Here is a 12,138-nt window from a genome sequence, read left to right as displayed (position 1 = left end):
GATGTAATGACGAATAGTAAATTATTCCCAATGCATTTTAAGGTGCATTACAAAGCATACTGCATTAAAATCTTTTTATAATGCATTGAACTGTTGTAAAAACACTTTTTCTTAGTTTAAAGAACTTAAAGATTAATTTTCCACTATAATGAACCTTTTGTGGAATGGAAAGATTACAGGTTCTTCAGGGAAGCAAAAACGCTGTGAAAAGGACCTTTTTAGAAACTTATTTTTGATTTTTGAAACACTTCATGGTCAACTTTTATATAATATGGCTTTAAGAAAGGTGTTACCAAACCATTTTATCTTAGTGTAAAAACATTTTAATAATCTAAAGAATGTTTTTTGTGAAATGCAAGGGTTTCATTGATGTTAAAGGTTCTTCATGGAACCAAGGCCATTTTCCACTATAAACACCCTTTAATGGTTCAGTGGATGTTAAAGGTCGTAAAATGGCTTTTTTTAGAATGTTTGTTTTGAAAGACTTTATGGTTAACTTTTATATAATATGGCTTTAAGAAATGCGGAACTGTTTTGTCTTGGTGTAAAGAACATTTTAATAATCTAAAGAATGTTTTGTTGAATGGAAAGGTTTCATTAATGTTAAAGATAGCAATAGATGCCAATACAGAACCATTTTTGGTTTCCAAAAGAACCTTTTTGGTCTTAAAAGAACCATTTTTCTAAGTGTAAAGAACATTTTAATTGTCCAAGGAATCTCCGTCCATTTAGTGGTTCAATGGATGTTAAACGTTCTTCATGGAACCATCAGAAGAACCATTTTTGCTTTCCCAAAGAACCTTCCAGTATACATTTCTTAAAAGAAATTGGAATTGAAATGTTCCATGTATGTCAAAGGTTCGTCATGGAACCAGTAGATGCCAATAAAGATTCTTTATTTTTAAGAGTGAGGCTCTACACTCTTAAAAATAAAGGTTCAAAAAGGGTTATTTTGCAGTGATACTGTAGAAGAGCCATTTTTGGTTCCTAAAAAATCTAATGAACCTTTTTTATGACTATAAAGAAGCTTTTCTGAAATAATTTGGATAATTTGGATAGTAAAGATTCTTCATGAAACCATTAATGCCAATAAAAAAAACTTTTAAGAGTGTAAGGAAACTTTTTTCCACAATGGATGTTAAATGGTCTGGTTAAATGGAACCATTTTTGCTTCCCCAAAGAACCTCCCTATATTTATTACTTAAAAGAACCATTTTCTCTAGTGTAAATAATGTTTCAATAATCAAAAGAACCTTATTTGGAATTGAAATGTTCCAAGCTCCTTTAGCTTTTAAAAGTGAGGCTATACACTAAAAACAAAGGCCAAAAAGCCATGTTTGGTTCCCCAAAGAACCTTTCAGTGATCAGTTCTTAAAATAACCATTTTGAAGAACTTAAAACTTAGAAAAATCCATTATTTTTTGACTATAAAGAAGCTTTTCTGCATTTGAAGGTTTCATGGATCTTCAAGGCTCTTCATGGAACCACCAAGGCCAATAAAGAACTAAGAGTGTATCACAAAAAGTTGTTTAAAAAAATGTATTAGGGACACTTTCTATTGCATTAATTGTCTAAAAATGACCGTCTCTCTCTGCCTATCTCTCAGGGTGTCAGATGAACGTTGCATCCGTGTTGTTTGGAGTTGCTGAGCGTGTCTTATGGATCGCCACGGTCAGCGCGGAGGGAGCGTCAGACATCCGGACCTCCCATCCGGAGCCATCCTGTCCCTGGACCAGATCAAAGCCATCCGCTCTTGCAACGAGTACACGGAGGGCCCGGCCGTACCACGCAGACCGACCCCGGGGCCACCTCAATGCCCGCCACGCAACTTGGACAAGCAGGAGAGGACTCACGAGGTGATCCTTGTAAACGTGAATAACAACTATGAGCACCGGACTAGCCGTCCTCCGGCGCTCAGCAGGTCCACGAGCACCGGCAGCGCCGCCAGCTCCGGGAGCAACAGCAGCGGCGGATCGGAGCAAGGCCTCCTGGCGCGGTCGCCGCCGCATTACCGCAATCGCACCATACAGACTCAGCCAAAATCTTTAAATGCGCCCTTGCATCCGTTCTTGCCGCCGGATGTTCCGCTCAAACAGTCGCAGACTGAAAAACTAGACTCGGCGCATTTGTACATCTGCGAGAGCTGCGGGAAATGCAAGTGCGGTGAATGCACAGCGCCGCGTCCGCTTCCATCACGCCTCGCGTGCAACGGACAGTGCCTTTGCTCGGCTGAAAACATAGTGGAGCACGGAACGTGCATGTGTTTGGTCAAAGGGATTTTCTATCATTGTTCGAGTGACGATGATGACACGGGCGACCCGTGCGCCGACCGACCGTGTTCGCTGTCCCATCCGCAGTGCTGCTCGCGCTTCCTGTGCATGGGACTCATGTCGACGCTCTTCCCGTGCCTGCTGTGCTACCTGCCCGCCAAAGGCTGTGTGAAAGCGTGCAACTCGTGCCACGACCGTGCGAAGCGGCCTGGATGCCGCTGCAAGAACTCTAACACGGTTTACTGCAAGCTGCAGAACTGGAACCAGACGCCAGGACATGCGCCAGGAAAACCGTCCTGAGAACTCTTATTTCGTTGGCTGAGAAAAGCTAAATTTGCTGCTTCGGGATGCGGAAATTGCAGATAGGGGAGGAGCTATGTTAAAGGCACAATATGTACCATTTTTTGACTAAAATATCTAGGGCTGCACGATTAATCGAATGCGATTTCCATGCGCATTTCGTGCTTTCAGATGGAGCAGCATTTACTACACAGATCCGTAGTTCAAAAAAATCGTTTGCGAAAATAACTGAGCTTCTCAGTGAACTATGGCTCTGTGTAGTAAATGCTGCTCCATCTGAAAGCATCTGAAAATACCACATTTAACAACGCTTTTGCTTCAAAATCACTGTTTGAAATAAATCCTTCTGTGAGATAATGTGGATTCTAACACAGAATAAGGCACACATCATATTTGTGACCCTGGACCACAAAACCAGTCATAAGGTTAAATTTTTCAACACTGAGATATATACATCATATGAAAGCTCAATAAATAAGCTTTCTATTGGTGTATGGTTTGTTAGGATCGGACAATATTTGGCTGAGATACATCTATTTGAAAATCTGGAATCTAAGGGTGCAAAATATCTAAATACTGAGAAAATCACCTTTAAAGTTGTCCAAATTAAGTTCTTAGCAATGCATATTACTAAACAAAAATTACATTTTGACAGGTTTACAGTAGGAATTTTACAAAAAATCTTCATGGAACATGATCTTTACTTAATTTCCTAATGATTTTTGGCAAAAATCAATAATTTTGACCCATGCAATGTATTTTTGGCTATTGCTACAAACATACCCCAGCGACTTAAGACTGGTTTTGTGCTCCAGGGTCACATTTCATAGTATTGTAAGCAGTGATAAAGGAAAATATACTTTATTATAATAATAATAATAAAAACTCAATATATGGTGTATCTGATTCTTATTATTATAATGTGAGGAAGAAGTCTTCACTCAATCACGGTGTCATCAAACTACGCCTTGGTTCTCTGTTTGTTTTGACTATGCGCCCTCTAGTGGCAAAAACATACATATTGTGTCTTTAATGAGCGCCTGTTAAGCCCTGCCCCTCGTGCGGCGCGGAAGAACCACTCGTTTCTTTTCTGAACCAGTGTTTGCCTTACCTGACTGTGTACAGCTATCTAACACACGATTGGTGCTTTGGAAACGCCTCTCCTACCAAACCTGTGAAGGACTTCTTCGTAACATGTAGCTGTTCCCGGATCTGCATGCGCGGTCCTTCTGAAACTGTCCGTTCGTTCTCATGTAAAGTTGTGCGTTCAGATGCGTCAGAGGAATTTACGGCTATTTTTAAAGGAAATGTTAAAACTGTTAATTTTTTTTTTTTTCGTCGTTGTTGTTGTTGATGTTGTACAAAAAATATTTATTATGTGAAGCTCTATTATTTTATGATATTTATTGCAAAGGACAGATTTACTCGTGTCTGAATATAACAAAATATCAACACTTACTGCAACATGAAAGAATGGAGAAACAGATGGAAACATGTTAACTTTAATGCAAAAATATACAAATTAATGCAAAACGCTCTTGTGTGGTGTCTCATTTCGTGTGCTGAGATTTTCAAACAGCTGAGAGTTGGAGAATCAGAGTTAGTTGAACTAAAGTTGCAAAAGTTAATGAAGATATGTGTTTCTGCAGGATAAAAGCAGATGTGCAACCCTCACTGAAGCATGTGTGTGTGTGTGTGTGTGTGTGTGTGTGTTTGGGGAAGGGCTCTGTGTGTGTGTCCACCTGGCCACCTGTGTGAGGCTCATAAAGTTTCTCTCTTTGTCTTCTTTTATTGCGTGTTTCCTGCTGTCAGGCGTTTGTGAGCTGCTGGTTTTCACCCCTGTCGCCTCAGATCTGCCCTTCTCCTCCTGTGCTGCTCTAAGAACTTATTCTTGCCCTGTTTTTGGCTTAAAATTGAATCTATTGATGGACTACAAAATTAAAGTAGTTGAAAAGAGAACAGATGTTTATCTGAATTCATAGATTTTAAATCAAAATTTGGTTTTAAAGTATTGTGAATCTCAGGAGAAAGAAAATCAAAAGAAAGAAATGAGAAATAGATGAAGAAATGGAAGCCTGTTTTTAGAGTTGGCCTGTCTTTAAGAGTATTTTTTGGCATTTATTAAATATAAGTATTTGTTGTTCTGAATTTAATAGAAGCAGTTTTTAATGAAGAAAAAAAAAACATTTAAAAGTTCTAATATTGATTTTAAAGTATTGCAAATCTCAGGTCAAATGACATTTAACCCCAAAATCCCCAAAATCAAAAGAAATGCGTGAAAAAAGGGAAGCCTGCTTCTAGATTCATTAAGAGTTTTGCTTTGTGATTTTTTTCTTTCTTTCTTTATTACGTATAAGTATTTGTTGTTCTGAATTTAATATATGCCAAATTTAATGAAGAAAAAACATGTAAAACTTTGACAATTAAACACATTTTACCCCAAAAGATATTAACCATTTATAAATCAAAGTATTTGCTGTTCTAAATGTAATATAGGCTTTAAAACTTTATTGTGGTAGTATTGTGTATTGTCACATTCAACTCCAAAATCAAAAGAAATAAGAAATGCATGAAGAAAAGGAAGCATGCTTTTAGAGTCATTTAGATTTTTGCTTTGTTAGGATTTTTTTTTTTTTTTTTTTTTTTTTTGTACAATTAAACACATTTTTACCCCAAAATATATTAGCCATTTATAAAACTAAGTATTTGTTGTCCTGAATGTAATATATCACGTCAAATGCTGTTTGTGAAGAATGATGTTTAATGAAGAAAAAACATTAAAAACTAAATATTAATTTAAAAATCTCAGGTCAGATCATATTTAATCCCAAATTTGTGTTTTGTGGCCATTTTTCTCAACAATTAAACACACTTTCAGCCAAACTGTCTTTACTATAATGTAAAAAAAAACATACTTTAGTGGTAAAGCCTTTATAAATCAAAGTATTTGTTGTTCTGAATTTAATTTATTCCGTTTTTACTTGAGATTAAATATATTTATGCCATAATTGAGACTGAAATGCCTAATTATCACAAAAATATAAAAGTCTTAAAAGTCCTAAAATAAGATTTATTTTTTTGCTAAATATATTGTCTTAATTTGGATTTGGTGTGGAATCTAACCTAGTCATGTTCTTTGAGATTAACCATTTATAAATCAAGGTATTTGTTGTTCTGAATATAATATACGCTGTATTTAATGAAGGAAAACATTTAAAACTTTAAATATTTATTTAAAAGTATTGTCAGGTCAGATCACGTTTAACCCCAAATTTGTTCTTTTTCTCAACAATGAAACACATTTTCAGCCAAAGAGTCTTTACTATAATGTAAAAAAGGCATATTTCAATAATAAAGCCTTGATAAATCAAGGTATTTGTTGTTCTGAATTTAATGTATGCTGTTTTTCATTAAGATTAAATATATTTATGCCATAATTGAGCCTGTAATGCTTAAAATAAGTCTTAAAACTCCCAAAATAAGATTATTTCCTTGCTAAATCTGTTTTCCTATTTTGGTTTTGGTGTGAAATCAAACCAAGCAATGCTCTTTGAGATGAACCGTTTATAAATCAAAATATTTGTTGTTTTCATTTTAATAAATGTTGTTTTTAATTGAGATGAAACACATTTATGCCATTAATGAAACTGCAATGCTTAATGATCACACAAATAACGTTGCAATTGATGAAAAAGGTCTTAAACGTCCTAAAATAAGAGTATTTTCTTGCTAAATATATTGTCTTAATTTGGTTTTGGTTTGAAATGTAGCCTAGCCATGTTCTTTGAGATGAAGTGCAAATGTTTTATTAGTTGTAAATGTTGATCAGGAAGTGTGTGTAATTTATGTGTGTGTTAACAAGGAAGTTTAAGGAGGCAATAAGAGCCACACAGTCTTCCAAATGGAGTCGTTGTGTGTGTGTGTGTGTGTGTGTGTGTGTGTGTGTGTGTGTGTGTGTGTGTGTGTGTGTGTGTGTGTGTGTGTGTGTGTGTGTGTTTGCTCTCTGCAGGAATGCACCTTTTGTTGTGAATTGCTTTGTGGATTAGTCGCCTGTCTGTTTCCTGGACCTTCAGAGGAGTGTGAGGGTCCATTTGGCTCTGATCGCCTCACAGGACACCATAAAACACACACACACACACACACACACACACACACACACACACACACACACACACACACACACAGGGCTTTTGTTCAAGGAAATGTAAAGCTGTTCTTCATTGATTTATAAAAGGAAACTGATTTGGTGTTCTCATAGTGTTTGCTCATTAACTCTCATTTACCATTTTTTCATGCACTTTTTCCCCACTTGAGGTCAGAATTACATTCGTCACAGATTATAATCAGATTAATCAGAACAAGCTTGTGTGCTTTGTTAAACATCATTTACATTCATGATCATTTGTCAGTTAAAAGCACACTTTTATGCTGTAAAATGGATTTTTCAAAGTTGGAAGCATTTTACAAAAAAAAAAAAAGAATGCATTAGTAGCCATTAGTTGCCTAAATGCCTAATTATCACAAAAATATAAAAGTTTTAAAATTCTTAAAAAATATTTATTTTTTGCTAAATATATTGTCTTAATTTGGATTTGGTGTGGAATCTAACCCAGTAATGTTCTTTGAGATTAACCATTTATAAATCAAGGTATTTGTTGTTCTGAATGTAATATACGCTGTATTTAATGAAGGAACAAAAAAAAAAAAAAGAATGCATTAGTAGCCATTAGTTTATAATTATTTTTAATTTGAAAGTATGGTGAATCTGAGGTCAGGTCACATTTAACCCCAAAATTCAAAAGAATAATATAATAAATGATATTTAGGGAGAAGAAAATTAAGCCTATTTTTGGAATCATAAAGATTCTTGCTTTTATAATAATTATTATAATAATTATTTAATTAAAAAACATTTGAACCTTTACTGTAATGCAACAATAAATTAATAAACTGAATATATTTAAATTGTAAAGCCTTTACTTACTCACCATTTCTTTGTAATTATTTGCGAAATGTACTTGCAATTTTTGAGAGAAAATAGTTTCTACAGCAAATATGAGACTATAAGATTAAAATACATAAGAAAGAAAGTTTAAGTTTAGGCAAACACAATCATTTGAATCAATAGATTTTGAATTTTGAAATTAAATATTGATTTTAAAGTGTTGTGGATCTGAGGTCAGGTCACCTTTAATCCCCAAAATAAAAATATAATAAATTATATTTACAGTAAAGAAAATTAAGCCTATTGTTGAATCATAAAGTTTTTTTTTTTTTTTTTTTTTTGAAAGTTAAAAGCATTTTTATCCCAAATTCTCTTTTCTGTAATGAAACAATAAATAAAAACAAACAAATAAATAAATAAAAATAAAAGTTTTATATATATATATATATATATATATATTCACCAGCTGTTACTTCAGTCTTAAGTGTCACATGATCATTCAGAAATCATTCTAATATACTGATTTATTATCAGTTGTGCTGCCAAATATAAGTAATAAAAGCTGAATAAAAGTATTAATTTCTTTCAAAAACATAAAGAATAAAAAATGTACTGATCCCAAAATTTTGAACAGTAGTGTATATTATTAGAAAACCTTTCTATTTTAAATAAATGCTGTTCTTTTTAACCTTTCATTGACCAAAAGATCCTGAAAAGTCCAAGAATCAACATTATCATTAAATTGATAATAAATCAGTGTCTTCTGAAGGATCATGTGACACTGAAGACTGGAGTAATGATGCTGAAAATTCACCTTTGATCACAGAAATAAATTACATTTGAACAGATATTCACATAGAAAACTGTTATATTAAATTGAAATAATATTTCAGAATATTACAGTTTTTTCTATATTTTTGATCAAATAAATGCAGCCTTGATGAGCAGAAGAAACCCCTTTGAAAACCATTAAAAAACTTTTTAATGGCAGTGTAGGTTGCTTGACTTTTTTCTTTCCTTCAGTCAAGATTCAAAGACTTTATTGGCTTGATCTACGAAGCGCTTGCTCTGCCAGCATTAATAATAAATAATAATAATAATATCTAAGTGCTGTAGTGGTTTCCTCAGGCTGTGTTTACAGTCAGATCCTCTTTCAGCGTCTCACACACACACACACACACGGGACAGTCCTACACGTATCAACACGCATGGAAATCACTGTGAGTCATATAGGAAACCACACACACACATCTGAAGGCGCACAGGAAAGCCAAACCACTCTGTTCCTAAAAAAACACTTTTCACTGTTTCCTCTGAGCTTAAAAATAGGCCCTGGCCCTCCCACAAGAGACTGAGTGTGTGTGGAAATAAATGACTTTAACCTTCTGGTTGTGTTCCCCTGTCAAAAATGACCCGACTCCAAACAAATGCTTATAAATCCCTCATTATGCTTGATTTTCAACAAATATTGGATTCAATCTTTAGGACTGGTTTGGTGTTTTTATTTGCATCTGATTCATCATAGACCTCATTTATCTGAAAGTAGGTACCTTGTTTTTTGAGTGAAAAAATATTTTTTTATGAATAATTTTCACAATATGAGATGGAAAAAATTATAAAAATTTGCTCTGTTGTTTCTCAAACTAGTGAGAATCAGGAAGTTTGCTTGTAAATGCTTTTATTTTGTACAAAATTGCAAAAAGTCACATTTGTGGTGTTTCCGGGTCAAAAATGACCGGACTTCAAACAATTGTTTATAAATCTCTCATTATGCTAGATTTTCAACAAATATTGGATTCAACTTTTTTGTCAACTTGTTTTCTTTCATTTAAGACTGGTTTTGTGTTTTTATTTGCATCTGATTAATCATAGGCCTCATTTATCCGAGAGTAGGTACCTCATTTTTTAAGTAGAAAAAACATTTTCTATGAATAATTTTCACAATATGAGGTTTTTTTTTTTTTTTTTTTTTTTTTTTATTATATATATAACAAGGAAGCTTGCTTTAAATGCTCTTATTTTGTGGAAAATTGCAAAAGGTCACACTTGTGGTGTTCCCTGGTCAAAAGAGAACAATTCCTTATAAATCTCTCATTATGCTATTTTATCACCAAATATTAGATTCAATCTTTTTATCATTTAGGACTGGTTTTGTGTTTCTATTTGCATCTGATTAATCATAGACCTCATTTATCGGAGAGTAGGTACCTTGTTTTTTGAGTGAAAAAATATTTTTTTATGAATAATTTTCACAATATGAGATGGAAAAAATTATAAAAATTTGCTCTGTTGTTTCTCAAACTAGTGTGCTTTAATTTTTAATCAGGAAGTTTGCTTGTAAATGCTTTTATCCTGTACAAAATTGCAAAAAGTCACATTTGTGGTGTTTCCGGGTCAAAAATGACCGGATTTCAAACAATTGTTTATAAATCTCTCATTATGCTTGATTTTCAACAAATATTGGATTCAATCTTTTTGTCAACTTTAGGACTGGTTTTGTGTTTTTTTGATTTGCATCTGATTAATCGTAGGCCTCATTTATCTGAGAGCAGGGACCTAAAAAAAATATATATTTTTTATGAATAATTTTCACAATATTAAACAAAAAATTATAACAAAAAAAAAGTTTCTCACACTAGTGTGCTTTCATTTTTAATCAGGAAGTTTGCTTTTAACTACAAAATTGCAAAAAGTCACACTTGTGGTGTTCCTGGGTCAAAAGTGACCCGACTCTAAACAACTGCTTATAAATCTCTCATTCTGCTAGATTTTCAACAAATATTGGATTCAACTTTGTTGTCAACTTGTTTTCTTTCATTTAGGACTGGTTTTGTGTTTCTATTTGCATCTGATTAATTGTAGGCCTCATTTATCGGAGAGTAGGTACCTCATTTTTTGAGTCTAAAAAACATTTTCTATGAATAATTTTCACAAATGAGATTTTTTTTTAATTTTTAACCAGGAAGCTTGCTTTTAAATGCTCTTATTTTGTACAAAATTGCAAAAGGTCACACTTGTGGTGTTCCCTGGTCAAAAGTGAACAATTCCTTATAAATCTCTCATTATGCTATTTTATCACCAAATATTAGATTCAATCTTTTTATCATTTAGGACTGGTTTTGTGTTTCTATTTGCATCTGATTAATCATAGGCCTCATTTATCGGAGAGTAGGTACCATGTTCTTTGAGCGAAAAAATTATTTATCAACAACTTTCACAATATTAAACAAAAGATGATAAAAATGTGCACTGTTTCTCACACTATTGTGCTTTAATGTTTAATCAGGAAGTTTGCTTTTAAATGCTTTTATTTTGTACAAAATTGCAAAAAGTCACACTTGTGGTGTTCCCGGGTCAAAAATGACCGGACTCCAACAAATGCTTATAAATCTGTCATTATGCTATATTATCACCTAATATTGGATTCAATCTTTTTGTCAACCTGTTTTCTTTCATTTAAGACTGGTTTTGTATTTTTATTTGCATCTGATTAATCATACGCCTCATTTATCTGAGAGTAGGTACCTCGTTTTTTGAGTGAAAAAAAATAATTTCTTATGAATAATTTTCACAATATTAAACAAAAAATGTGCACTGTTTCTCACACTAGTGTGCTTGAATGTTTAATCAGGAAGTTTGCTTTTAAATGCTTTTATTTTGTACAAAATTGCAAAAAGTCACATTTGTAGTGTTCCCGGGTCAAAAATGACCGGACTCCAAGCAACTGCTTATAAATCTGTCATTATGCTATATTATCACCTAATATTGAATTCAATCTTTTTGTCAACCTGTTTTCTTTCATTTAAGACTGGTTTTGTGTTTCTCTTTGCATCGGATTAACTGTAAGCCTCATGTTTTTGAGTGAAACAAGCATTTTTATGAATAATTTTCACAATATGAAAGTTTCTCACACTAGTGTGCTTTAATGTTTAATCAGGAAGTTTGCTTTTAAATGCTTTAATTTTATACAAAATTGCATAATGGCGAAAGGGTTAAGCAATAGTAAGCGTGAGTCTTCATCTTGAGTTGAACATTAGTTTGTGGTGATGCACATGTCTCTGGTGTTGTATCTGATTGCGTTTTGTGAGGCAGACGTTTCACGATTGTCTTTCACACGTCTCTCACGCTGCTCTTTGTCTGCTTCTCTCTCTCTGTTCCTGGGCTCTTTGTGGTGTTTGTGTATTGGGCTGGAGAGCGTGTGATCTGTGCTTTTCATCATGTCACGCTGATGGAGCTCTGATTGATTTCTGGTCAGAGCAGGAAATGTTTCACAGGATTAAACTCTTTGACTGAGGTCGCCCTGATAGCAGGAAGAGCCGGCGGGGGAGATCTGTGTGTGTGTGTGTGTGTGTGTGTGTGTGTACTGGTATTAATCTACAAGTAATATAAATTTTGACATTGTCAAAGAAAATTTTGAATGTAATTTAATTAAATTTCATTTTACACCTATATGTAACTAACTCTAAATGGAATATGAAAAAAAAAAAAAAATATATATATATATATATATAAATGCCATTTTTAATTTATGTATTTGCAATTAAATATAAACTATTATTTATTAATTAAATAAATTAACAAAATATTAACACTAAAATATTACATATTAAGTATTAAATAAAA

At 33.4% G+C, this 12,138-nt stretch overlaps 1 protein-coding gene across 1 annotated transcript; it reads left to right on the top strand.

Annotated features, from left to right (window-relative positions):
* The first annotated feature begins 495 nt into the window (after positions 1-495).
* Positions 496-4,091, top strand: spry1 (sprouty homolog 1, antagonist of FGF signaling (Drosophila)). Its single transcript, XM_073820713.1, has one exon. The coding sequence runs from the start codon at positions 1,659-1,661 to the stop codon at positions 2,568-2,570; it is 912 nt and encodes a 303-aa protein (XP_073676814.1). The 5' UTR covers positions 496-1,658; the 3' UTR covers positions 2,571-4,091.
* The last annotated feature ends 8,047 nt before the right edge of the window (positions 4,092-12,138 follow it).

Source organism: Garra rufa, chromosome 16, assembly GCF_049309525.1.
Source record: "Garra rufa chromosome 16, GarRuf1.0, whole genome shotgun sequence".
NCBI classification, from domain to species: Eukaryota; Metazoa; Chordata; class Actinopteri; order Cypriniformes; family Cyprinidae; genus Garra; species Garra rufa.
The sequence above is the reverse complement of the archived record's forward strand: the minus strand, read 5'-3'. Positions and strand labels throughout refer to the sequence as shown.